At 40.0% G+C, this 26399-nt stretch overlaps 1 protein-coding gene across 4 annotated transcripts in view; it reads left to right on the plus strand.

Moving 5' to 3' along the window:
- kif18a (kinesin family member 18A) overlaps positions 1–15003 on the plus strand; it is a 49966-nt gene extending 34963 nt beyond the window's left edge. For 2 of the 4 annotated variants that reach the window (XM_086288857.1, XM_086288884.1), the window contains exons 10-18: positions 2055–2217; positions 2680–2844; positions 3750–3871; positions 3969–4258; positions 5936–5986; positions 11078–11444; positions 13616–13708; positions 13868–13959; positions 14279–15003. In XM_086288857.1, coding sequence (XP_086144983.1) covers positions 2055–2217; positions 2680–2844; positions 3750–3871; positions 3969–4258; positions 5936–5986; positions 11078–11444; positions 13616–13708; positions 13868–13959; positions 14279–14412 — 1477 coding nt within the window. In that variant the 3' untranslated portion in view covers positions 14413–15003. The remainder of the gene's footprint in view (positions 1–2054; positions 2218–2679; positions 2845–3749; positions 3872–3968; positions 4259–5935; positions 5987–11077; positions 11445–13615; positions 13709–13867; positions 13960–14278) is intronic. The other 2 variants (XM_086288866.1, XM_086288875.1) reach the window with 2 other exon arrangements.
- Positions 15004–26399: the final 11396 nt, after the last annotated feature.

Raw genomic sequence — 26399 nt, forward strand, 5'->3', positions numbered from 1 at the left:
ATGAAATGAGTCCAGCCCACCTTGTTTCCCTGATCATTTTTAGTTTTAAGCAGCTTGTTTTTGTTACTCCCATGAAATGCTGTCCCTTGAAATCTGCGCTTAGGCCTCCTGGAAAACTGTTACTTCCTGGAAAACAGCGCGTCTTCAGTGATGACCTCATGCTGCACTAGTGGGTATAACAAGTCCCATTAAAAAAACATTCCACCCAAATAGCCTTTTTTCCCTCCTCTTTACTGATATACCACTGGTTTAATTGTTGGGATTAAATGTGTAATGTATAGTGTAGGAAATGCATCAGAAAAAGACACAAATACACTTTCTCACAGCATTTAGAGAGAGTTCTTTATTTATTTTTATGGGCTTTTCCCCCCCTTTGGATTAAATCTGCAATATTGTACTAGCAGATACAAGCAAATTTAACATCTGCAACATTTCCTCGTGATTATTTATCTTTACTCATCCCTGAACTCAGTGCAAAGGATATGCATTTTAATAATAATAATAATAATAATAATAGTGATCGACAGTGTGACAGCAATTAACTGAACTTTCAAAAGAAAGCAGAATAAGTAAAGGGCCCACTTGGCTCTACATTTAAAGTAACTAACTAAATATTTGTTATTATGTGAATTATGATTATTTCTATGCAGACATTTTATCTGTCGGGATTTGAAACTTTTGGCACTGGACAGTTTTGTATTCTGAAACATGGATAAAATTACACAAATATGCAGTTAGTTGGTGTCTCCTGGGACCAAGTTATGCTAGCGCTGATTAAAATTGCTATAATCCACATTAGATAGATTTCTTCTTTAATCTTGAGTCTCGAATGACAGCCGTGCCTCCAAAGCCTTTTTTTTTTTTTTTTAAATGAAATTATATATGCACATTTATTTATTTTAATTTGGAAAAAAAAATTTCACATCATCACCATCATTACATCTAGTAATCTTTCAGGCATTAAGCGGCATCTGTTGGGGTACTTGAGTTAGGGGTAGGGAGGGGGGCAAGGAAAAGCTGAATGAGTCTCCCTCCCACACATTTCATTCACTGGCATCAGAATTCACAACTCGCACAGTGAGAGGCTCTGAATAGAGGCTGCACGCTTCTCACACTATTAAAAATTCAGCAGTCTAGCAAGGCCACGACGTCTCCTACGTCACTGGAGTTGCATTGAAGAGTGCAGTCACATTTCAGCGACAGCTCTCCAGCCTTATTTACCTGCATACCTCTGCTATCTCTCCTCCTGAACTAGACAGCCCTTTGAATCCAACCTGGACATCACCTCAGCTCTAGTCCAGGAAGAAGCTAAGAAGATCTTACGGTCGCAGTGCAAACAGAAGTGGCATGTTGTGAAAGTTAATGATTCGTGTTAACATTATAAGAGATGGCTGTCATCAGATCATATACTTTCATTTATTAGCTGTATTATTGCATTTGCTAATGTATCGGACAATAATGACGCAGATTAGATGTGTTGTGAAAATATTACATATCTCGTGGCCTTTTAAGGAGCTATTAGAAACTTTTAAGATCTTTTGGCACTGCAATGTATTGATAGATTGATAGATTTGCCCCTTTACATGTTGCACACACAGCAGCTATTAATCACATTTGGCTCCAAACCCTCTGGTGGTGTTGTTTTATTGCACTGGATTATACTAAGAAGTGTTTCTAATATTTTGCCCCCATTCATCTATGTGAATCGGAGGGAACCAAAGCAACTTGCAGTGTAATATTTTCCCAAAGCTGCAGCGCCACGGCCTCAAAAATCACGAGCGTCTCTTTGACATTACCAGCAAAACTGAAACCTTTTAGCTTCACACTTGCATTGCAAGCTGTTATCACTCCTGTTATTGATTTTTTTTTTTTTTTTTTTTTTTTTTTTTAAGGGCAAATCCACATTTGCCCATTAAAAGTATACATTACAAAGTATACACCTGCTCTGACTTTATGTAATTACACACCAAGTGGGTCAATTCATATTGCTTTTTTAAAAAAAAAAGTTTGGCATTTTAAGCTGAAGCTTCTAATGAAAAAGTCTCTGTCTCCAGGGTGTCAGAAACGCTGCGGCGAATCTTCTCGAGCCGAGCCCAAATCAGGCAAGAACAGCTGGATTTGGAGAGACAGCTGAAGGAGAATGAGCTGCGCCAGCGCTACAGTGAGGAGGACAACCTGCAGGTCCAATACCTCTGTGCCAAGGAAAAGACTGAGAAGGTAGCTGATGCTTACTCTGCTATCCACAGTTTTCATCATCCCTGCAGAAAAACAGCTGCTGACTCATCGTTTTACTTCTCCGCTCCCTGTAGTTGTCTCAGTCTCTCATTTACGCCACTACGGGAAAGGGTCACTGCTCATCAGTGCCTGGCTCTTTTCTGTCATGTGTGTGTGTACCAGTGTTATTCTCAGCTGTGATAGCATTTTAAATAGAAAAGAGAATTCTTAAGAAGTGTTTAGTACCACACCTGTGTACTTGACTATGTGCGTATGTTTTTAGTCTTTTATTTTATTCAAATTGTTGACCCAACTTGTTTCCGACATTGGCTCAAAACCAGAAAACCCCAAAAAAACTGCTTGTTCGCAGCTATAATTATTCAGACCACGAACACAGTTAATGGTGTGTAATTCTAATACGAGCACAACACAATCCATGTTACCGTTTGATGTGTTTTTCAACAGGCCACTTGTAAGCACGAGCGGAAGATTGCCAGCTTACGGACTCAGCAGCAACACATTTGCAAGCGTTTGAAGGAGGCAGAAACGCGTTTCCTGGAAAACGACGGCTGGCTTCACCGCGTCGAGAACGAGATTAGGTTGTTGAAGTCGAACGATCAAACCACAGAGGTGAGTTGAACTCGTTGGCCCGTTGTTTGTTTGTTGTTTTTTTTTTTGGGGGGGGGGGGGGGGGGGGGGTGTTTTTTAACTGGCGGTACGAAAAGAGCAATTCACTGGCAAACATGAATCAACTTCTATCTTCCTTTAATTTGTTTATTTATTAAGTATTTCTGATCATTTTACGCAATCAAGATTGTTAATACTTGTCAGTCTTTGATCAGTAGAGCCAAATAGTAAGTAACACTACCTAATTACATAACTTGGAAGACAAGTGAGCACGATTATATGAAGAGAAAAACTTTACAATGTGGGTTACATCCGTCAAAACTCACTGCTTGGTGTTTTTTTGTTTGTTTATTTTGGAAGGTGGGCTGTGTCTCTACTGGTGTCGTGACTGTCTTTGTTTTCTTCCCATCTGTTCTCCCAGTAATTAGAACCGTGCTCATTTTATTTCTCTAGCTCACTCGTGGATCACTGAAGAGAATAAATCAATACCCTTTACTCATCCCTCACACAGCAGCCAGTTACCTAAAACCATGTCCATGTTATTTTTTTCTGCTTTATCCTTTCTTCCAGGAACTGACCCAGAACTATGACGCATCCACCCGGTCAAATGTTCTCTCTGCTGTTGTTTCGTAGTTTCTTTACGTCAGAGTTCCCTTTTTTTTCTTTTTCTTTTTTTATTCCCCATCTTTTTCCCCTCCCTTTCCTTACCCCGAGTTGACAGCTTTTCTGGTGAAACATGGATGAACTTTGTGTCTTTTCCCTAGTATCCTAACCCCTCTGCCATCTTTTTTTTTTCTTGGTTCTTCTTCTTTTTTCTTCTTCTAATTCTGCCCTCCAGAGTACTTATGTTAGAATGGCTTTTGACTTGTCACTTCTGCTGTCTGACCTCAATTCTCCCCTTGGTTTAGGTGTTAGAGAAGAAGCTACACTGCCACAGATTTGAGCTGCAGGTAAATGATCTCAAACAACACATCAAGCAGATGGTCAAGCTCACCAACCTGCAGGATCAGGAAAACAAGCGCATGCAAAAGTAGGTTGGGCCAGAGTGAATTCACTCTGAATTAAGTGAACTCTTACTGCGGCACACCCGGAGAAGTTTGAAAGATCGTTTTCCCGCTTCTTTTCAGAATGGTGAATATCTTGCTGCCAGCTTATAGTCGGCATTATTCTGCGCTGCGTGGAGCCGGGCTGACCACAGAAGCTGACGAGACGGACAACCAAGAACTCGAACACCTTGTGCTGAGGGAGAGGGGCGTGGTCTGGGCTGACCAGGAAGGGGCGGGGCCGCAGCAGAAAGGTGGAGGGATTTGTGTGGAGTCACAGGAGACAAATGAGGCAGGAAAAATTGGACTCCACAGCGAGCTGGCACCTGTCCTCTCTTTCACACATCTGCAATACCACCAGAATAGCCCCTGCAGTAAGTCATCACACTTTTACCACCCTATTCACTCTTTGGCTACTAGGTTGCATACGTGAAGAGGAGGGCAAGTAATGCTAATGAACGTTAAATATGTTTGTTTTTAGTTCACCGGGGAATACAGAAATTATGAACAGCACAAAATCCAGTTGGAGAAATAAGGGGAGATACATTTACCCAGTTCTTCAGGTGTATTTGACAATCTCACTTCTACCAGAAGCAATCAAAGAGAGCAAGAGAGAAATAAAGAGAAGGGTTTTGATGCTAAATGAGCCTGTGTCAGTCATTTATGGGAGGAAAAGTTTTGTGTTATGAAAAGGAAGCTTCTAGGTTTTTTCATCCACATCTTGTTTGTAATTACCACAGCACCCCTTCAGTAAATCCATACAGGAGTTTTTTTTTTATGCCAGAAGAGTGTTGGGGTGTCTCAAGCTGGATTTACACTAATCAATCAAATAGCCAGTATCAGTTTATTGACTTAAGATACTAAGGTAAGTGCGGACATGTAACATCTGTGTGAAAGGTTTCCAGTTCAGTGCGTATCATTATATGAATACTAACCTTTAAAGAATTCAGTATATTGTGATTTTTAACGTAACATTGTCATTATTTAGTGTAACACATTTTGAAAAGGGGATGTAAGGTTCACATATGTTAATGCTTATCCCGTACCTCCCCAGTTTGTCTTACAATTGAGCGTATCCAGTGTTCGGATCACAAGTTCTTCTGACACCAAGTCTACATGTGTGACACCTAGAAGCAAGTTTTTATTACAGCATCAAATATAAAAATTCAGTTGTGCTATAAGGTAGTTTGGTAAGGGGGAGTGTTTATGGCATTAGTCCAGGTCTATTGTGTGTGGCGGGACCCACGAGACGGCACAGTTCATTTTTAACTGTCATCTCTGCATGACCTAGCAGCACTGGGCCCTCGTGACATATAAGCCATGACAGACAGTGGAGCATGAACTGAAGCCGGCCAACAATATTCACTTACTTTGATGGTTGTCTGTTGTTTGTCATGCAGTAAATTTTGACTTGGCTGTCTGCGCCGCTGCTTGCATGTTCAGTATCGTATTACTTTTCGTTTTTGGTGACTTTTAATGAAATACGTCGACAGTAAAAGGAGGAATCCGATCACTCGTGAATAGCGGCGTTGCAGCCTCTCTTGGGTTATAGTTTCGGTTGTAAATGATTATTAGGTGTTTTTGTACACACGCCAAAACACTTGAAGTTGTTCTTTGGGGAATTCATTATGAATAAAAGTTGGAGGTTTATGCCGCTATTGTTTTCCTGACTTCACATCTCTGCCACATTCGTGCATCATGCATTGGCTTTGACAAAGTTGTTTTTTAAAATGTTGTTTGTCCTGCACATTTTACGTTAGCCAGATTGCCTTTTTTTTTTTTTTTTCTTCCATGATAGAATCACGATTTGTTACTGACTGAACATCTGCGCTGCCTTCCCAGAGAAAATTGGATAAGAAGCGCTCACAAATGTTTCACCTTCGTATTCTTCTTTGTCACGAATGCATTCAGTGAATCATCTCACTCAATTTTAAAATATATATCCATGTGATTTTACCAAAAAACTTGTGAAAATGTTACATTGTATGAAAGAAAATCTAAGAAAATTGATCCTGTAGTGTTTTAATGACACTTGAAAGTTTTATTCACAGGTTCAGAGAGGCACGCGAAAAGATTGTGCAATCCTTCTCCATCACCAAAAGGTAAGTCAGCTCTGCTCTCTGGTTAGTAATTACTCTAAAGTCCCTGCGTACTTGTTAATCCTACTCACTTTTAGTCATTCACCTATTTGTGCTCCCCCTCATCACCTTTTTACCATCAATTACTCAAACACAAATTAACAGACAGTTTTATGTATAACGGAAGCAGAAACCAGTTGGTAAAGTGTTTGTTTTTTTTAGTTTTTTTTGTTGTTGTTTTTTTATTAATTACCATGTAAACTGGAAATTGATGTGTTCGCCTTCATTTCTACCTTGCTGTGTTTAGCTGTGAAGAACTTGTTCAGAGCCATAAAATACACAATAAAAATCAGACACGTAATATAATGTGATTTATAGTTGCGCCGCTGACCCTCTGTCCCGGCCAAAAGTTGAATAATGAAATGAGCTGAATGCTCGCAAGCTGTTTTCTAGAGGGAACTCTGTACATGCAGAGCCTTTAGGGGAAAGTCACACAAAAATCTTTGTGAAATATGGCTGTTCAAATTGCCTGTAATGATATTTACTGCAGGTGGTCTACATTTCATTGAAACTTATTGTGGGAAATGTTACGTCTGAAGAAAATACTTCTGCCAGATGACCAGAGTTTCTTGAATGGAAATGAAATATGGAGGCATCAGGGAGTTTGTCACCACCTCTATTAAATTTCCCTGCAATATATTGTAATAAGCGAGCTCTGATAGTGCACCGACTTGTTTTTCTGATATAAAAGGCTCCACTCTCTGCTTGGTCTGTCTGACCATGACTAGTCTTTATACTTTGCTGGTCAAACAAGGTTTTATTGTTCTTTTTTCCATTTGCTCTTATTAGTTCCACATAGCAGCACCTTTTCCTGTCTGCACACATGCTGCATTTGTTTGACTTAAATGGACAACCTTTGCCTTTTAATGCTTTGTTAGACACAACCAGAAAACTGTGGGTACATCTAATGGAAAAACTCCAATGGATACAGTTATCTTTCTTAATTGAGTATATAACGATGCACATAGCAATGAACAAAAAACAGGAATTTTAGGTACATTAAAGTATCTCGAACCACTAAAGTCACTAATCCGTCAGTGCATACTCGCCAGATCCTTTGGGGCGTGGCTTGTTCTGGTGCATTACACAAACGGCCGATGGGATTAGGTTTTCGGGAGTCCCAGAGAATACTTGGACACTGTGTTGCATGTCTTCGGCTTTTCCTGATGTGGCAGGCTGTATTATTTTCCAGTACGCAGCGGTCATCTGGGAGCGTCGCTGCAAAGGGAGGGGATTGAGCTGGGCCTGCGGCAGTGTTTGGTTTGATCCACTAAGTAGTAACCTCTGAGGCAGAAAATGTGAACAAGAACACAATCATAGTAACAGATACAGGAAGTTTTTAGACTTAACCTCGAGTACTGCAAGTTAGTAAAGTGGACGTCACTGCTGTGTTTGTGTCTTTCTGAAGAATTTTAGTAGTATCCAAGTAATGTTATGGCTTACATCCATCCACTAAAAGCAGCATCAACCCCAAAACCCAGGTTTCTCAGCAGGACATTGCTTTGCGAAGAGATGATCATTGGGCTCCACGTCACCTGCCAGTGGATTTAATGTTCTGACTGACAAGTAGAGGTGTGCATGCAAGCCTTTTTGAGACTAACCAACAGCTTGATTGGCACCACTCACATGACACATCATATGAGTGGTGTAATTTGGGTGCTTAGTAACTGCATCACTATTTTTCTTTCATTTGTATCATGTACAGTTTGCAATTTCATCTCAGTTCACTTGCACTTACTGACGCACACTTGCATCCTTCAAAAACAACTCTGCCCATCTTGGATTCAGTCCAGAGGCAATAGTCGTACATGCATGTCATATATGCACGCAGCACTCGTGTTATATACACACGAGTGCTGCGCAAAAAGCATTTTTCCAGTTTACAGACATAATGATACAGAGATGAAATGGCACAGGTTTTTAAGTTAAGGTGGCTTATTTTTAGCATTCAGACAAAGTGCTCTGATCTTCTCATGGTGCTGTTTGTCAGTCCCTCACTGCTTCCTCGGCTCTTAATGGAAGTCACTGCAGCATGTTAAGAAAAATAGCTCCACCCTGCAGCTCGCAAAGCCAATCAAATTTCATCGGTTTTAGAGAGGGTTGTGGTTTCAAAGGAGCGTTAACTCTTTGTGGAGTGCTTTATAGCAGCAATTTACACAAACGTGATCACAGTAAAAGAGACTTTCAGCCTTTTACTGTTAATAATTATAAGACCACAGATGCATTTATTAATAGTTCTGTGATTTTTCATTCAGCTATCTCCCACTGCCTCCCACAGGCTGTTCTTTTTATATCTTTCTGTTCGATCTTGTTTCTAAATTCTCCCATCTACTCTTTTTTTTTTTTTTTTTACCCCACCCGTTAGATCCTTTTTTCTTCAAACATCTTTCAGTGTGCCCCCTCCCTCCATTCTACCTTTCTTTCCCTCCTACCCTCAAATGTTTTTCTGTGTCTGTCTAGCATCTAACCCTCCCAATCCCTCTTGAGCTTCATTCATGAAAATGCAGATCCACAGCAGGGCAGGAAAAAACGTCAACAGACGTAAATTCCCCTGCTCCACCAACCAGAAAAGGCGCACTATAAAAAACAGGCAGCAGCAACCAGGCGACCCTAATTCAGTGCAGCCTCCACCAGAAATAGCAACTCATGCATGTATTAATCCCCTACAAGCCAAAAATATGTGATTGAAGGAACTCTGCTGCCATTTATTGCTGGGGACAACTTCAGCCACAGGAAAGGTCTATTTATCACCGTTTCCTCACTCTGTGTGGTGTCTGAAGTCTGACTCACATTTGCTAAATATTGCATTTGATATTTAGGGGAATGTATAAATCAGTCATTCACCTTTGCATTTAGTGTTCTCGTTTCCTTTATGTGCTGGCTTCTTTCCCTTTTAGCCTCCTCCCTCACCCCTACCACACTGCTACAGGAAATGCCATGAGTGTAACTACTGCTAATGGGATGCAGACACCTTGATTTAACCTCATTCTGCGATGGAGCCTGTAAAAGTTTTTGTTCTTGCTGCTGTGTTTAAATGCACCACTGCGACATGGATATACATCAATGTGACAAAAACGTGCTTCAGAAAATATCATCTGTATAAACATACTTGATATAAAATAATATACAACGGGGGGGGGGGTGACCATATTTGGATAAAAAGGTGGACATATGTTAATATTTAGTCGAATTCACATCAGCATTCATTTCAAGGTTGATTTTCACAGTGAATGAAATACTACACAATAATAGTTATTATAACAGCAAGTAACCCCCTGCAACAACTCACTAACTGGTCAGGGAATGCACTTTTTTCTCCCCAAACAGTCTCTAGGCCCGTATTGACTAAGGTTTTCGGAGTCACTCTTCCAGCGAACACCATCAGCCATCCTGGGAGGGCTAATTTCTGGTTGACATCTGGTCTCTAAACCCAATTGACCAGAATCTGACACATTTAACCCTTCGTATTAACTAAGCATCATACAGGCCGCTTCAACTGTTCACCCAAATTGTGTTTCAGTTGAGGTCATTGTCATACTTTCTGACAAGAATCGGTACTCCTCTTAGAGCATTGGTCAGGTTCTCTCACAAAATACTACACGTTTTCTCAGAATGTAACTTTAAATCAATTTGTTAAAAACAAAGCAGAACAACACCAGCAGTTGTAGCTACTGTTATGTGTTTAAGCTCCACGTTTTTAATAACAATGCACGCCTCAGTTTTGACTTTGTAGAGTTAATGTTTACAGGTTGGGAACTGTGCATAATGGCTCCAACACCAGTGATCACATTTTTAGTGTAACTTAAGGGAACGGTCTAATTTCTCTGTGACATTATTTAAATTGCACTCTTTAGCTCAGGGCTTACTCTTAAGCGCGTATAACTGATAGAGTATTGGGGACTGCATCATTTGGGAAGAAATGTGTTTACCGTTAAAGTGGTTTAATTTGCTTTCACTTCCAAGGCCCGCAGTTGTGAGGAACACGTTGATAAGAAAGGTCGAAATAATGTCAGCTTATTAGTTGTTGCCAATCATTTCTCAAGGACCAAATGTGGGGCAGGCCACAGGCTTGAATTATTGTCTAAGAAGTGATACAAAGGTCTGTTGACAAAATAGTCAACAAACACAGTAATCGTCAAAGGTACACTCAGTTGCTAAGTGTCGATCAAGTCCATACGGGGGGAATAACCTTTCCGTGCGCTTCCACGTGTGGAAAATGGTCGAATGACGCTGCAAAATGTTCAGTTCTAAAATATAAATAACCTATTGCAGAGGTGGTTTTAATACTGTTAGCAAACATTGTAGTCACGGAATAAAATGGGGACATTGCTGACATACATCCTCTTCCATCATGTGACCGGCTGAAAACACATACGGCATCTGGAGCAATAAACTCTGGATACACAGTGTGTGCATAGGAAATGAATTCAGGAAACAGGAAGCAGTATACAGGGGCATTCCACTTTAATTTTTTCCACTTTCTCAGTCCAGGTTTGACCATCTGTGACTGTTCAAATATTAGTTTTTTTGATAAGAATCCGTATATGAAATGGGTTGGTCCTAACAGTCATTGAAATGTGTTGGTCTCAACAATTTTGAGAAATGCTTTGTACAAAATTTGACCAAATAAGCAACAAAGTTAAAGTTAATTTTAATTATATTCATTAAGAGTTCCAACAGTTTAAGAAAAAAAAAAATCAATCTGCTTTCAAAGGGCTGTGTGGGTGTGTTTTGATTAGCACTGACAGTGCCATGCATAAGCAACCAACCCGCAGTTTTCATCAGAATCTGATCAGATATTTGCTGAGTTGATAGATTGATGCAACACGCCTTTTTGTTTTCTTTACTGAGTCTGGGCGCTTTTAAAGATATCAAAAAAGATATCAGTAAAACAGAAAAAACAAATATATAAATAATTAGATTTGTTTTAAGAAAATGTTAGGCCCCTGATAAAAATAAGAGCAGCCATTATCTTTCCTGTTGGTGGGAATAATGTTGTTTATTATTGTGTCTTCTGATTTGGACTGATTTTACTGCTGCTGTTTGGTTTTCCAGGCAAAGGAAATCAAACAGATGTGGCACAGGAATCACTTCCCAGAATGCCCATCAGGAGAAATTTATCTGCGTTACTTCCACCGCAAAGCCCCCGCACAGTTGCTGCTAGCCAAGAATTTGAGGAGGACGTGTTTCCTCTCCAGTGCACGCCAGAACCGTGTCAAAAAAACACCCAGGCCCAGCTGCCAGGCTCCTCCAGTGCCATGGATCCAAACATGACCTTTGAAGTTATAGACAATGAAGACCAAGCTGCAAGTAACGCAACCATCATAATAAGCAGCAGTAGTCCGTGTCAAGCATCAACGTCCACAGACGTCTCGGGTCAACCTAACAAAGCCATGGAGGGGAATCAGATGACCACCAAACGGTAAAATAAAAAAACAAAAAAAATTAATTTTAACGGCAAATGTTTGTTTCAGCTGTTATCTATGCTTTCAGTGAGTGTATCTTACAGTAGAGCTTAATTTTTTATTGTATAAGACAGCAAAACAACTCCAGCATTCGTGCTACGGCAACTCCCTGGTGCAACATTCAGGCACATTTCCACATTAGGTTTTTGCACAGTTTGCACACGATTTCTCTTGCTAGTCTTGAGTGAGAGCTGAAAAAATACTTGATCTATAACCCCTTTATTCATCCACCAAACAGGTTTTCTCAACACGAGCTGGTAATGTTACAAAAACAGAAGCAGAAGCACAGTGGGTTAAACTGTATGAGTCAGACTCTTAACAGAATTAGTTAAACAAATTACATTTTTAAAAGCTGGTTTACAAGTACTAATGCAGCCTTTTAATTCTTTCCACAAGATCTTTAAAATCATCCCCTAAATGTTTCAAAGCACACGGTAACTAAACCACCCACAACTGGTAAATCCTTCAGACTTTAATCAAAACAAGATAGAGAGTAGAGTTATTCTCACCAGCACCAAGTCTTCAGAGTGGAACATTGGGCAAAGAGGCTTAAGTCAACTGAGCTGAGCAGTGACCTTGTGTCTTCGGCTGGAAGTGCCAAACAAAATGAGAATCGTTCTTACTTGTTGGATAAATTTGTTCCTGACCAACCTCAAAAGCAAAACGCATCACCTCAAACAATGAAATGGCTCCACAAACAATCTGCCTGGTTTCAAAACATCTTCACTACAGCACAAATACACTGCATCATGACAAGCTGTTTTTTCCTCAAATAATAAATATCATATTGTGGGTGGCTGTAGCTCAGGTGGCAGAGCAGGTCAGCCACTAATCAGAAGGTCGGTGGTTCGATCCCAGGCTGCATCCTGGCTGCATGCCAAATATCCTTGGGCAAGATACTAACCCCGTGTTTGCCTACTGGTGGTGGTCAGTGCGCCCCAGGGCAGCTGTGGCTACAATGTAGCTTGCTATCGCCAGTGTGTGAATGTGTGTGTGAATGGGTGGATGACTGAATGTAGTGTAAAGCGCTTTGGGGTCCTATGGACTAGAAAAGCGCTATACAAATGCAGGCCATTTACCATCATTGCTAATCCAGCCTTTAAGAGAGCACTTGCCCTCCAGCTGCTGCTAGATGGAGGAAAAAAGACCAGAGCTTTACGTATGGTTAATGCAACATCCACAATTAATTTGCCATATATGAACACCTTAATAAAAGCAGCGCATTCTGGTATGCATTAACACAACATCACAATCTTCCCCGCTGCAGACCTCGTCGTAAATTCACCCCAACGTCAGACTGTGCAGTCTTTAGTAAAATTGCTACATGTCAGACTCCACAGGCCTCAGTTAGCATGTTAGATGTTAAAGATCATAACAGTACAATTAGAAAAAGACTGAACAAATATTACTTGTTTGACCAGAACAAACCACAAGGCTTGTGGAACAATGTCCTTAGAACAGCTGAGACCAAAGTGGCGAACTTTGACCATTATGCAGAAAGCTATATTTGGTGAAAAACAAACACAGCATATTGGCACAGACACCTCGTACCAGCTGGCAAGCACGGAGGGGCGATGATTTGGGTTTGTTTTAAAGCCACACGACCTGTTCACCTTGCAGTCACTGAGTCAACCATGAACTTCGAAGTATTCTTGAGTCAAATGTAAGGACATCTATCTGTCAGCTAAAGCTTGGCCTAAACTGGATTAAGCAACAGGACAATGATCCCAAGCACAACAGCAAATCTCCAGCAGAATGACTGAAAAGGAAAAATCACGGTGTCGCAACGGCCCAGTCAAAGTCCAGACCTCAACCTGAAATGATGCAGAAAGACCTTAAGAGAGCTGTGCATAAATGAAAATCTGCAAACCTCAATGAACTGAAGTGATGTCGTAAAGAAAAAGAAAGATCAGTTTGCCACAAGATTACAGTTGAAAATGAGGTAGGATGCTCATTTTGCATAAGCCAACTTTTTGACAGCAAAGTTGGTATATCCAAATTCTGATTGCATGCACACCAGATATCAAGCTGAGAAATACACAACAAAAATTAAGATAGGTGAGGTGGATTTGAAGGGAAATGTGCCAAACAGCAGACTTGTCATGTAACATGAACCTTTGCTCTACAGACAACAGATCGCACCGCTCCAAGAAGCGAGACGCACCAACCCGACCTACATGAGTATGACGTCTGCTGCACAAGGGAAGCGAAAGTTTAACTGGTAATATACCTCTCTGTGTTTTTGGCCAATTAAGCTCTTAAAGCTGTTTAAAATGGCCACAAAAGTGACAACAGACATTTCTGACAGGACAGTGCTGAGTTTCTGGCCCTGATTACGTTTTCTGTTTTTCTTTTGTATTTTTGTTTTTTTGTGCTGTAGCAGCTTCAGAGAAGAGTTAACACATGCAGCAAAGCGCGTAAAGAAAGACTCCTTGGTGGCCCAGAGGCCACTCAGAGTGCATCGTTTTGTTGGTAAGTGTCAAAACAGGACATCCACAAACACACACTGTAAAGCCAGAACATTGAATGCCTGACCCAGCAAACGGTCACAGTGTATATTGACACCAGATATTGCTTTGAAAGACCAAACGCATTTATTGACTTGTGCATCTCTCTCATAACTCCAGAATTAATTCTGCTCTACATGTGAACCAGAAGGATGCTTTGATTTCATCACATTACATATGAATTTAGCGATCAGTAACCGAATGCTACTGAGATCCATCGGGAATAGAGGAGTACAGTTTTATTTATTCTTGACCATATCCTCTGTTTGGTGTTTCTTCCTCAGGTTCAGAGAACAAGCCTCGGAGAGTTGTGAGGAGCGCTTCTGAAGGATATCTTAACCTCATTGAACCGCAGAAACCCAAGTCCATTTTCTATAAAACATCTCAGCAGCTGAAACGAGTGGCTAAACGCATGTGAGGCAGCACTGAGCTCAAGTCATATCGCCTTTAAAAACACTTTCGACCCTGAACCTTTTCCATCCTCATTGGTGTTTTTAGAAGATCTTTTTTTTCTCCAAAGCTTAGAAGAAAGTGCTCAATCATGCAGAAATGCTAAATGTAATTGGATAAAAGTTCTACTGAGTCGCGTTTTATTTCCTTTCAGCCTTGCACTGAAGTGAACTTTCACTTGTACATAAGCATTGTATGGGCAGTTGTAGAACATTCAGATTATTCTTGATTTGTATTAGTTTGGAGCCTTTCTTTGTATTTTAACCTGTATTATTAAAGTTATGTTCACACTAACAGCAAAAAGAAAAAAAATGGATAAATCACTGTGTGTCCTGCAGATATTTTTGTACATTATGTACTTTGATCTATTTTCAAATGGTGATCAGCTTTTAGGTGACCACATTAACCAGGGCAGCTAATAACATCGAAACTGCTCGACTCTGAGCTGTTTGTGTTTCTTATTTTTATCCTGTACAGGTAATAACATGGGTTTATAGATATTTCATAATAAAAGTGCTTGTAAGAGAATCTGTGGTTTTTCAATAAAAAGATCCTTTTCATCAAAAAAAAGTAAAAAAGAAAGTAATATCTGCTTTTTGTGCCATTGATGCTGCGCGTGAATGTGGTTCTCAATGACGTTTCAGTTACAAGATGTTCCAACACTAAGTAAGTGACATCAGACGGCCTCAGAGAAGGTGAAAAATACAATGGCAGGCGAAATTGAACTGAGCTAGGAGTGAGTCACACATAACTCTTATTGTCTTCCTATAACATTCATATGCTTTTAGGAAAGAGATCGTGATTCCAGCGATGCTATCTTTACAGATGAAAGTACTTTGGTGTTGTGTTTGGGTGTTTTTTGCTCTGGTTTTTTTTGTTTTTGTTTTTGTTCAATTGCCAAAAATATGTTTAAAAAGAACACATGGAAAAGGTGGAGACTGCCAGACTATTTACAATTGTCCTTCAAAGCGTAACACAATTGTCACATTGTTACTGTTTGGAAGTATTGGCTGTAAGGAGGAACAATGCACAAAGTTAGGCTGCACTCCAACACCAATGTAGGCAACTTAATTCAGGCTTCATACAAGTAAGGCAAATATGTCAAAGTGGCTCTCATATGGGGTTTAAGCACCACTCGCAGCAAGATAAGGCATTCAACCATATGCACAGAGAGCACAGAACGGCCCTAGCATGGATTTGAACAAGGGACCTTTGTGCTGTTAGGGTTAAATCACAGGATCAGAGAATTAAGTTTCCTTACCAAAGAGGTCTCTCTGGAGCATTTATAAATAAATAAATCTAACAGCTGCAAATAGGCATGTAAAGCAAAGCTGTCTGTAAATGTTGATATATGACTACTTTTTTCTTTCATATTTGGGCCATCAAGTTTTCTGCTTATGTCAATATAGCTGCTGATTTCCTTTATACTGAGCAAAAGATCCCCAGGTGGAGATACAAATCACTTTGGTGTTGCCTCATACATAAAAAAAAAAAAAAGTCTTTTTCTTATACAGAAGGTATGTTAGAGTGATAGTGGTCAATAAAGGAATCGTGGTGGACTGCATTGAAAAGAAAACTACTTATCAGTTTACTGTCATGCACTAATTCATTGTAGGCCTCTCTTGTGAAACCAGCTCCCAGTTTGAATTCAGCACAGACACCCTCTCTACTTTTAGGATAAGACTTAAAACTACTTTTTTGATAATGCTAATAGATAAGGTGACCCTGAATTCTCCCTTAGTTACACTGTAATTGAAAATGCAATAGGTTTCTTCTTGACTCACTATGTTAGTGCTATCAGCATTAATCTCGTTAAAATGACGTTAACGCCATAACCGCATTAACATGGCAGATTTCCGTTAGCGAGTTCACGCGGATTGCCTCGTGTGTGGGGCTGCACGGCGTCAATGCGTTAGCGCTGTGCAGCGCCAATGCACTGTAGGCAATTTTCAACTTGGTTCTGTACTTGGTTATTTTCTCACTTTTTAAAATGATGCACATGTTTTGTGAAACCTGTGAAATCGTTTCCTAAATTGCTTGTGTTTTCTTTATTTGTGTCGAGCTCTTTTAAACAGCTACAACTAATGAATAAATTGTTTAGCTAAGAATAACAGATAAATGAGCTTAAATTCATTTAAAAAAAAACACACACAAATGGCTGAAATAGATATGTAACAGAGAGACTCAGGATTAAAGTAAAAACGAAATAAGTATCCAACGTTTGCCACACCAGTTTTTTTAAGCTAAATACAGCATAGATATATATAGATATATATCTATATATATCTATTTTTTTTAATTAAGAGACATACATTATAATATACTTGAGCATGGTCTTATAAGAAGCTACTTTTTTTTCTTTTTTTTTCTTTTTGGAAAGTACTGCTAAACGCCACTTTAAAGTTGTGCCTTGAAGATATTTTGGGCTTCCCTGTGTTACATTTTTAGACTGATGAAATGTGGTGAATCACTGGGAACAGGCTTCTGTTTGAAATCTATACTAAAAACCAAAGACAAAAAAAACTGCTGGATCTATTATGAGGGTGGGACCTCATTGCTCTGTCTGGAGAGAACTAGACTTGTCACTTTGAATTCAGTCTTGCAACTTCCAGTGGCACAGCATTCGGTGTGATCTTTATTTTTAGCTCAGGAGCTCAATGCATATATCAGCACTGTACTGCGCAAGCACTGACACCCTCTCATGCTCTCATTCACAAGAATCTCTTCATTGTGTGTGTGTGTGTGTGTGAGAGAGAGAGAGAGAGAGTGTGTGTGTGTGCGCACACAGGGAGGCAGGTTCTGGCTAAAGTTTATTAACTTTCTCTTAGCCAATGGGACGCCTTGTGCGTTTTTCCTGCTGACCAATGGGACAGATTGAGAGGTTGGAGGTGGGTGTTGCTTAGCAACTGCAGGTAGAATCTCAGATCATGTCGGACCCATTGTTTTATCTCGCCTCCCTGAGAGACATTACATGCTATGTGTTGTCATTTGTTAGTAAAAGACACCCCTGTGCAAATGCGTCACAAAGTTGTTAACTCTATTTTTGTTACTGTTAAACGAAGATGGCAGGGACTTTAATAGCATTTTGCCCTCAAGAAGGAGTGCTTTCGTTTCTTTTCTTTTCTTTCTTTCTTTCTTTCTTTCTTTTCTTTCTTTCTTTCTTTTTTTGATTGATTGCCATCATGTTATCACCAGTACCTGTCTTAGTCTCATCACCAGACTGACTGGAGCACATACAGAGGAATTTAGATTTTACTCCTTTATTCATTGCTCCTCATTACAGGCATAATAACCTTCAGTGAACCTCATGCAGAGTCAGAGGTGAGTGATTAAAAGCAGACAACAGACAGGGCTGCTCAAAGCAAAGATGCTGGCTGTCCATGAAACATTTGCCTGTGAAGCATTTGCCACATTTAACCTGCTAACCCCCCCCCCCCACACACACACACACACACACACACACACACACACCATCTCACACACACAAATCACAATTGCATTTAATATGATCCTTAATACATTTTTGATTGGAAACCTTCTGTTTTGTTTGGCTGCCATTATATGAGCAGACCGCTCAGTATAAAAGCAAACCGTATGATCTCTCCTGCAATGTTCCTGACTCCCACAAGGCCGCACGTCACAGCTGTGAACTTTTCGCCCCCTGTCTAATTAGATGACCTGATATCTTAAAGCAATATGTCAGAGTGGAGCGCTGACCACCAGTGTCTGTCCTTTTTTGTTTTGTTTTTGTTTTTTTGTTTTTTTTTTACCACTAATCTTTTTTTTGGCTTTTGTTTTTCCTCTGTTGGCCTTGAATCACATGGCTGTGACACCTGGGGGGGGCACAAGAAAAATCTGTGACCTCTTAGTCATATATAGCATAAAAGAAACTTTCATTCATTCAATTTTTTTCATTTCTTTTTTTGAGACAAAAACATAGCATAAGAAAAGCACCAAAGGTTTGCGTTTGCTCGTTGGCCCGTCCCGTGATGCCTAATGCAAATATTTAAATGGGGTTTATGGAAATTCCTGGGATGCACCCAGGTTTGGCATGTAAAACAGGGATGTGAACATGGTTGTTTACACCGTGCACATTTGTGTCCAGTAAATCCCACTGTGGGAAGCAAAGGAACAGAGATTTAACAACACAATAAACTCGCCTGTATTGTTTGTTGAAGTGTAGCACATTTGGAGACGTGCTTCGGTTTAAAAGGTGGTTTGGTGTAGTACTCTAGACAAGGTAAGAGTTTATAAATGTATTCATCAGGTGCTCTGAAAATTGTGAGTTTGATCATTTGTTTAGGTTGTTTATCCAAGACTGCACTCTGGCTACTCCAGTGTGAGCATTTAGTGCTCTTCTCTCTTTCATTTGAATGGGTCCTCTTGGTTTAATTGTAGGCACTATTGCACTATTTTAAAACATTTAAGGGACTAAGCAAGTTCATAAACGGAACATTGCGCTGGACACATTACAAAGTGCTGGGGTTTGAGAGCTGCTGATTTTGTTGACTTTGTAAAGCCTGTCGATTGATCATGTTGGAGCACAGAGAGGATGATGGTGATGGTGATAAGTGCAGCAGAGATTTATCTGATTTTATTTATATATGGTTATGTGTTTGTCATCCTCGCTGATCACCCAGCAGTTGCAGAACCGTTTCATTTCTGACTGCAGTTGATTCAGCCAGCATATTTTGCGAGGAAAAGAGAGAGAAAAAAGATGTGACAGCAAATATCTGGCTCTCTTTATCAATACACATCTGACTGTTGACAGGACCTTGTGCAGTGGTAATCGTGAGGGAAGGGGAGGGGAAGGATGGGTGAGATTTACAGTTTCCTTTACCAGGTAATGTCTCCTGTTGTGAAACAATGTGACAGAAAATCAGTACATCTGTGATGGCTCAGCAGTGTTCTTTGCCCCTCTACATTCTCCTCCAGGAGCTTATCCAAAGCTCACCTCAAATGTACTGTATGTAGCCTGTGGATGACTCATCCTCGGGAGAATGAGCTGCAAGGTGCAGGTAGCCTTGCAAATAAACATTTCACGATTTGCAGCGTCTTCTGAAGTACTTTGCTGACTTAAAGTCTGATCCTGCAGACTGCAAATACAAACTCTGACAAACCAATTCTGCTTCATTCTGTCTGTGAGGCACACCGTGTAAAATGTCCTGTGGTGTTGATGTGCCCCTTCAGTGTAACACATGTGACGTGTGCATCAGTGAAATCCTGACACACACACGCACAGAGTTGTGGATTTTTTTTTTCTTTTTTTGCCATTTTGTTTATTGAAACAGAAAATTTGTCATCATTGCAGCAATTGCCATGGAGACAGGGTTTAAATCCCAAACCTAGTGGTTTTATACACTGCATGAGTGTATGCTCGTTACCGTTTACCGCAACTTCCAGGAAGACTGCACGCTGGGTGGATGGGTGACTCCGCCTCTTGTGGATGGTTGTGAAACATGCGTCCATTCAAATCATCTTCGATTCCCGGCAGCCTTTCACACACGCACTGTTCCCCTAAAACATGTAAAATTCTCCCTTGTTTATCGTTTACTTTGCAGCATCCTGTTTTTCTGGCATATTAGCGGATACGGTTCGTACCATAAAGTTTATCACTGATGACCAAGCAACGGGAGCCACTTTGCTGTGATTTAATTGTACTTTATACTTCACCTATGGTGAAATTGGATTGAAGTGGTTAGGGGGAAAGTTCTGGGTTCACCTGGAGTCTTTCTGTGTGCTTCTGTGGGTTTTTCCACCTCCCTGCTACAGGTCAACCATTCAGGTTAGATTAATTGGTGATGCTAAACTGGCTGTAGTTTTGCTTGTGTGTGTGTATTTTTTCCTGTGATAAGCTGGCACGCTATCCAAAGAGTATGCTGCTTTTCCCCCAGTGTTAGCTGGGATAGCTCCCAGTCAAGAAAATGGATGGCACGTGGCCTCTTCTTGGGGGTAAAATGAGAAGAACTGTGTTTTCTAACATTCTTGTTCAACTAAATTGACACTATATCCACTTTAAGATGTTTGTCACCAAATGAGTACTGTTATGGCGCGGCCAGACCACAACATAAAGGGTGATCCATCCCCGTCCAACCCCAAGCAGCACGTCACACACTTAATATTTCGTGACAGTGATTTATTTACAACGAGTGCAGTTAAAAAAAGGAAGGGAGCATACCATAACTTCAGGGTGAACCCAAGGCCAAAACAACAAACAAAATGTAGCCTATCTCAGGAAAAAACACAACTTACCTACTCAAAAGAACTAAACCAAACGACAATCACTTTCCTCCCTGCCTAACAAAAACAGGAGAAAACTGATCAAACAAAAAGGCGGTCCACCCCTACATGGTCTTACATTAACCAACATAGTACCATAGTGACACGGTGAACGGTCTGCCGTTTGGGTTGGGTCGAGGATGAATGACATGGCAGTCCCTGGCGGTCTCTTCTTATTCGCTGCCTCCCGGTCCTCAGCCAATCGGTGCGAGCCATCCACCCTGGATGCACCAACCACGGAGGAGCACCTGCGCACTCAAATTTACATATGATTGCGATCACAGTCGTAACAAGTACGTAAAGGGGTTATAACCTGGGCAAAGGGCATTAAAACATCGTTGACTGCTTTAGGCTTCATCCAGATTAGGTACAATTAATATTAGGCTGCGCCGTCAAAGAGTAAGAATGTGCCACCCAACAGCTAGACAGCATTCACTTTTAATGTTTTGGACCTGTCATGTTTATGAGCATGTTTGAAATGTTGATTCTAAAGCCAAGACCAGGTTTGCCATGTCTGATGGCAATAAAACAGAACAATAAGATGGAGTTAGTCTGCTATCAGTTTCCAGTTGACTGGGATCAAATTGTCTGTTTGTGATAATATTAGCTGTAAGAAATCAGTGAAAAGGTGTTGCCATCTGTTGTCATCTACATACGTATATAGAGTCTAGCCAGGACTTTATATTCCTCCAGAAATACTGATGTAGTTGCTGCAGGACAGCAATTTAACCGCAAATTGTCATAGGAGCTCAGAAACCTGGTTTATATAGGAATATAACCAGGACAAAACCGGTTTGCAACCGAATTGACTTCCCTGCTGCAAAGAGACGCATTGCAGACAATTTGTGCTCATTCGCGGAGACTGACTGTAACGTGTTGACAATCTGTTTGTATTTTTAAATCTGACTGCAATTATTTCCAAAAATTCACCCATCTGTCATGATTGTGTGACTAGGAATGACCCACACAATCAAAATGGGATCAAAAGTGCTCACCAAATGTGAAAAAATTGAAAGCAATCACAGGACAGCCACCAATTTTTCTAAGCAGGCTGCCATCTTATTTTCACTCTAGTGTGACTGAGCTAATATTTACTGCATCTAGTACACACAATGTGGGCCTGACACTTTTATATTCTCATAAATTATCCTGTAAATTACAATGTAAAGTAAATATTTGAAGAAAAAGTCCTGCTAGCCATTTTTAATGCACTCCCAACCTGGAGCTGGGAAAGCCTGTATAGACCAGACAACTTTAATCTTAACCGAGAATCCCCCGTCTGAGTATCACCAGTAAACACTCAACAGCCACACTGCCCATTTAGTAAAAAATGTATGTGCTCACACAGGCTGGTTAAAACAAGCTTGTGTTAAGATTACACTGGCCTTCCCCCTGCAGGTAGTTCTTGCAGGGGGAAAGCCAGTAGCCTATAGTCTCAACACAACACCACGGGCCATTTACACTTCCTGACATCCTTTTTATCGAACAACGGAACAACTTTTTATTTGGGTTTAATTGGTTTTGTTTCAAATAAAGTTAGAGCCACATCCATGTTACACCCACACAGGTGTTTTCACTTTCTTTGCCTGATTAGAACTCCTCTCAGGACTGTGTGGGTGTGTACAAACTGCTCGATTCACATTCGTATCACTCTACTGTTGGTTTCTTTGCACTTGTTATGTTAGTACAACTTAAAGCCTTTAACATCCTTATTACTCTCACACTTGTTTCTCCTTCAGTATTAGGGTGCACATGATTGTTGCAATGTTTTAATTATATTTCATCTGCAGTTCCTAGAAATACGGGACACATTATTGTTGGGAACATAATATCTCACCAGTCCAATCCCAAACGACAATCTGATTGTTATTTGGAGTAAACTGATGAAGGTTTTGTCAGGTTTATCTTTGGCTGGAGGGCTGCAACAAAATCATAGGCGCTTCCTTATTGAAATTTAAAGTTGTTATGTAAACAGCTAATAACAAATCTATAAATATATGTTTTAAAACAGTACCTCCTGCTGATGATTCCTATCTTCCTGAGGTCTTCATGCGAGAAACAAGATCAATATTGGTTTTGAAGCTTCAGTGCAAGCTTTTTCATGTTTTGTGTATTTTCTAAAGCCATAAGTTACCATGTTTGGATGAGAAGGTGGATTGCTAAGTGATCAGCTAACTAGCTGGCTTGGTTGGCAGCTGCTTGCATACACTGCATAGATGTGATCCACCTGCTAATTGGTGCTCGGGTAACAGGTTTGTAAAATAGAGGAACTTTGACTCACCACAAATGAAGCACAGATTTCTTGGATGTCTGTACCACATAGAAAGCGATAATATAAGTTAGGCAAATCTTTAAAGTGAACCAAAAGCACATTCACATACATGAGGTATAAAATAATTTAATCCACTCTGAGTTTTTATGAGATAGGGGCTGCCATTTTTATTGATTGTTTTTTGGTTTTTTTTGTGCAAAATGTAAAATTTCTGTAAAATGTGCTTTTTAATCCCGTTAGGTTGGTTCTAAGAGGACACGTTAGTCCTCTTAGAACCAGCCTAGTGGGAGGTAGAGGAACAGCGGTTTTGGGGACTTTTGGTTTCATTTTTGAGGTCTGAAGGTAACTTCTTGATCAATCTTTGTCAGTCCCCATAGACTGTTATGTTACAGAGTTAAATGTTAAATTAATTCAGAGACCTGTTTGTCTGTGTACACCTGTCCAGGCTGCACTCACTCTCATATCTTAAGGTTCAGAGAGTAGAATGATATGTAGTCATTTATACCAATGCTAGCTAATATTTTTAATATTACAGTGTGATGTGGTGTTGGTGTTGCATTGTGGAGATTTTGTGTTGTCAGAGGCTCCAAAATTTTCAAATTGTTTCTCCCTTTGTTTGTTTACATAGCATTACTTTAACACAAAGTCTGGGAACTGATCCAGAATATTGCCACACAATACACATGTAACCCAAAACCTATTGAACCTGTTAAGCAAATTATATTAATCCAAGCAAATGTGCACTTACCGAGTGGCTTTTACTAACCTGTTCTCACTACTAAACCTTGATCATGCTTTGGCAAGAACCATCACATTTTAACCCCATTTGGGTAAATGGAAGACTGTTGTGGTTAACAATAAAAAAAATGTTCAATTTAACCAATATCATGACCTCTTCGTAAACCTAACCAAAATGTTTTATTGCATAAACTTAACCAAGCAAGCATAAATGACAACAATGACAGACCAGCATTCTGGAAATCAGTGAAAGCTTATAAGACCATGCTGTTTATACTTTTATTTATTTGGAAGCATGAGTTTATTGTGAAGAAAAGTAAAAATTTAACAATCAGATTTTTCTTTACAGTTGCCTGCAGATCACATAAACCTTAGTCCTCACCTCCTGCATTAAACTTTTCTAACGGCCGTTATGGCAGTGGATGAAAAAAATGAACTGCTCATCAGAAACTACCCTCCTCTTCTAAATGAAAATAATATATAAATGCACCGGTTGTGCATAAAATGGGACTTCAGCAAAAATTTCAGAAATTTATGACAGGAGTTATTGTGTACCATAACTTACCGCCTTTGCATACCTTATTACTGCTATGGTTGCTCCAAGTGGATCAGCTTTACCCTGTTCACCTTAATGGTGGTGTGATGTGGTATTTATGTATATGGAAATGTTGTTGTCCGCTTGCTTTAGTTAGCTATTTTCCAGATATTTGAAGGCTGTGTTGCTTTGGGGTGGTTGTGGTGTTTCTCAAGCTCTGTCTGGATTGTTTTTGTAATTGTTACATGTGGACATGGCCACATGAATGCCAAGACCTGAAGCTTCCCAGAGTAATAGTTAATTGTACTGAATTGATCAGCACTATTTAGTATATCAGACCCTAGATTTAATAGCACAATGGGTGAAGTGTCACTCATGTTTTATAGGCTTCTTCACTGTCAAAAACTGTTCTCCAACTGACCCAAAGTTTTAGAAAAATGTTGTCGTTGGACTTAGCATTTAGCCAATTAAGGCTGCATTTCTGAATTAAATGGCACTAGCAGCAATCATAAAGTTAAATTCATGATCAGGTTTCCATGAAAGTGTAATGCCAGCCTTATCCACACCCTTTCAAATGAAGTGTTACCATGGATATAATTCTAGCTGTATGTGGGCTGGATTTCTGCAGACAGAGGTTAATTAAATTTTCTCCTGTCTACCTTCGCCTTTAATTTAAAAAAAAAAATTGCATCTGCTTTGTAGAGATGAAAAATTCTTACTTAAAACCACCCCGCCATATCTCCTCCCACTTTCTGCACGTGTGCATGTGAGGTCTGAGAGGCGTACTTCACTACTGACACACACAGGGCTTCTCTGTCAGTTGACAGGAAGCTGCACTTCCAGGCCAAAGCGCCTGTTTGATAAATAACACGCGTGTCTCCGGGCGCACAATGTATCTCAAAGACTCTAAATGTGGCCCTCAGTCTTTGTCTCTCTGACACACATATTGCACAAAGCCACACACACACTCGTGCTTCTGCACTCTTTCATGCATACTGTGCACAAAAACACTAGGTCTCTCTTTCTTACCCTTTCTTTCTCTCTCTTTGCTGATTAGAAAACAATATCCAGCTTATAACTGCAAGTTAGGCAGACACCCACACTCATTTGCAGTGAAAGGCAAATGACCCTGATGATGAGTCATTGCATTCACTCAGATTTTTTTTTTATTCAACACACTGAAGTGAAATCTCTTAAGGCAGAGTTAAACACTGGTCCTTGCCATTATTTTTCCGAGTGAACTCAGCTGTACTTTTGTGTTTTTCTCAAATATATTTACATGAGTAAAGGTCAACTAGAAATAGTACATAAAATCTTTAAATTTCAGTCCACTTTTTCCACCCATACACACACACACACACACACACACACACGCACACACATCTTATCTTTGTAAAATCATTAATCAGTGTTCCTCTAAAATGATTTTCCTGTCTTTGTACTGAAAGGAATCAGGAATTAGTTCGTTTCATGCATGTACAATAAAAAGAAAACTGCAAAGGCTTTGCTAGGAACTCTCGATAATTAAAGCAAATGTACTATTAGATTCAATTAAAGATTTAAAAATCAATTTTTTTTTAGTAAATACAGTTTTGTGCAAAGATCTCAAGTCACTTCTCATTTCTTTATGTTTTCCTAGGAAAATTGGAAATAGTTGGAGTGAAAATGTACAAATGCACATGACAATACTGTATAATACGTGTAATTCTAACAAGCTTTAAAGTCAATATTTGGTATGACCACCTTTATTCTTCAACCCAACCTGAATTCTCTCTCTCAAACATTCAAATCTTTTCTTTGGATGTTGGCTGCATTTTGTTCTGTATATCAAGATGATCCCACACAGTTTCAATAATGTTGTAATCTCTGCACTGAGGAGGCCAATCCACGACTGGTAGTGCTCCATTGTGTGCTCTTCAAATCTATCTATCTAGCTTCTACTGCATTGGCAGTCTGTTTGGGATCACTGTCATGCTGAAAAATTCCAGATCTTGTGTGGCCTTTTCTCCCGGTTTCCCTTCCTCAAGAATGGCTTCTTGACAGCCACCCTTCCACTGAGACCATTTCTGATGAGGCTTCAGTAAACAGCATCAGGATCAACTGAAGGGCCTGATGAATCTCTCATGCCATA

Source organism: Aulonocara sp. 'chitande type north' Nkhata Bay, linkage group LG1 (assembly GCF_057382095.1).
Source record: "Aulonocara sp. 'chitande type north' Nkhata Bay isolate Kocher_YH1m ecotype deep benthic linkage group LG1, A_spYH_male_GT1.1, whole genome shotgun sequence".
Classification (NCBI taxonomy): domain Eukaryota; kingdom Metazoa; phylum Chordata; class Actinopteri; order Cichliformes; family Cichlidae; genus Aulonocara; species Aulonocara sp. 'chitande type north' Nkhata Bay.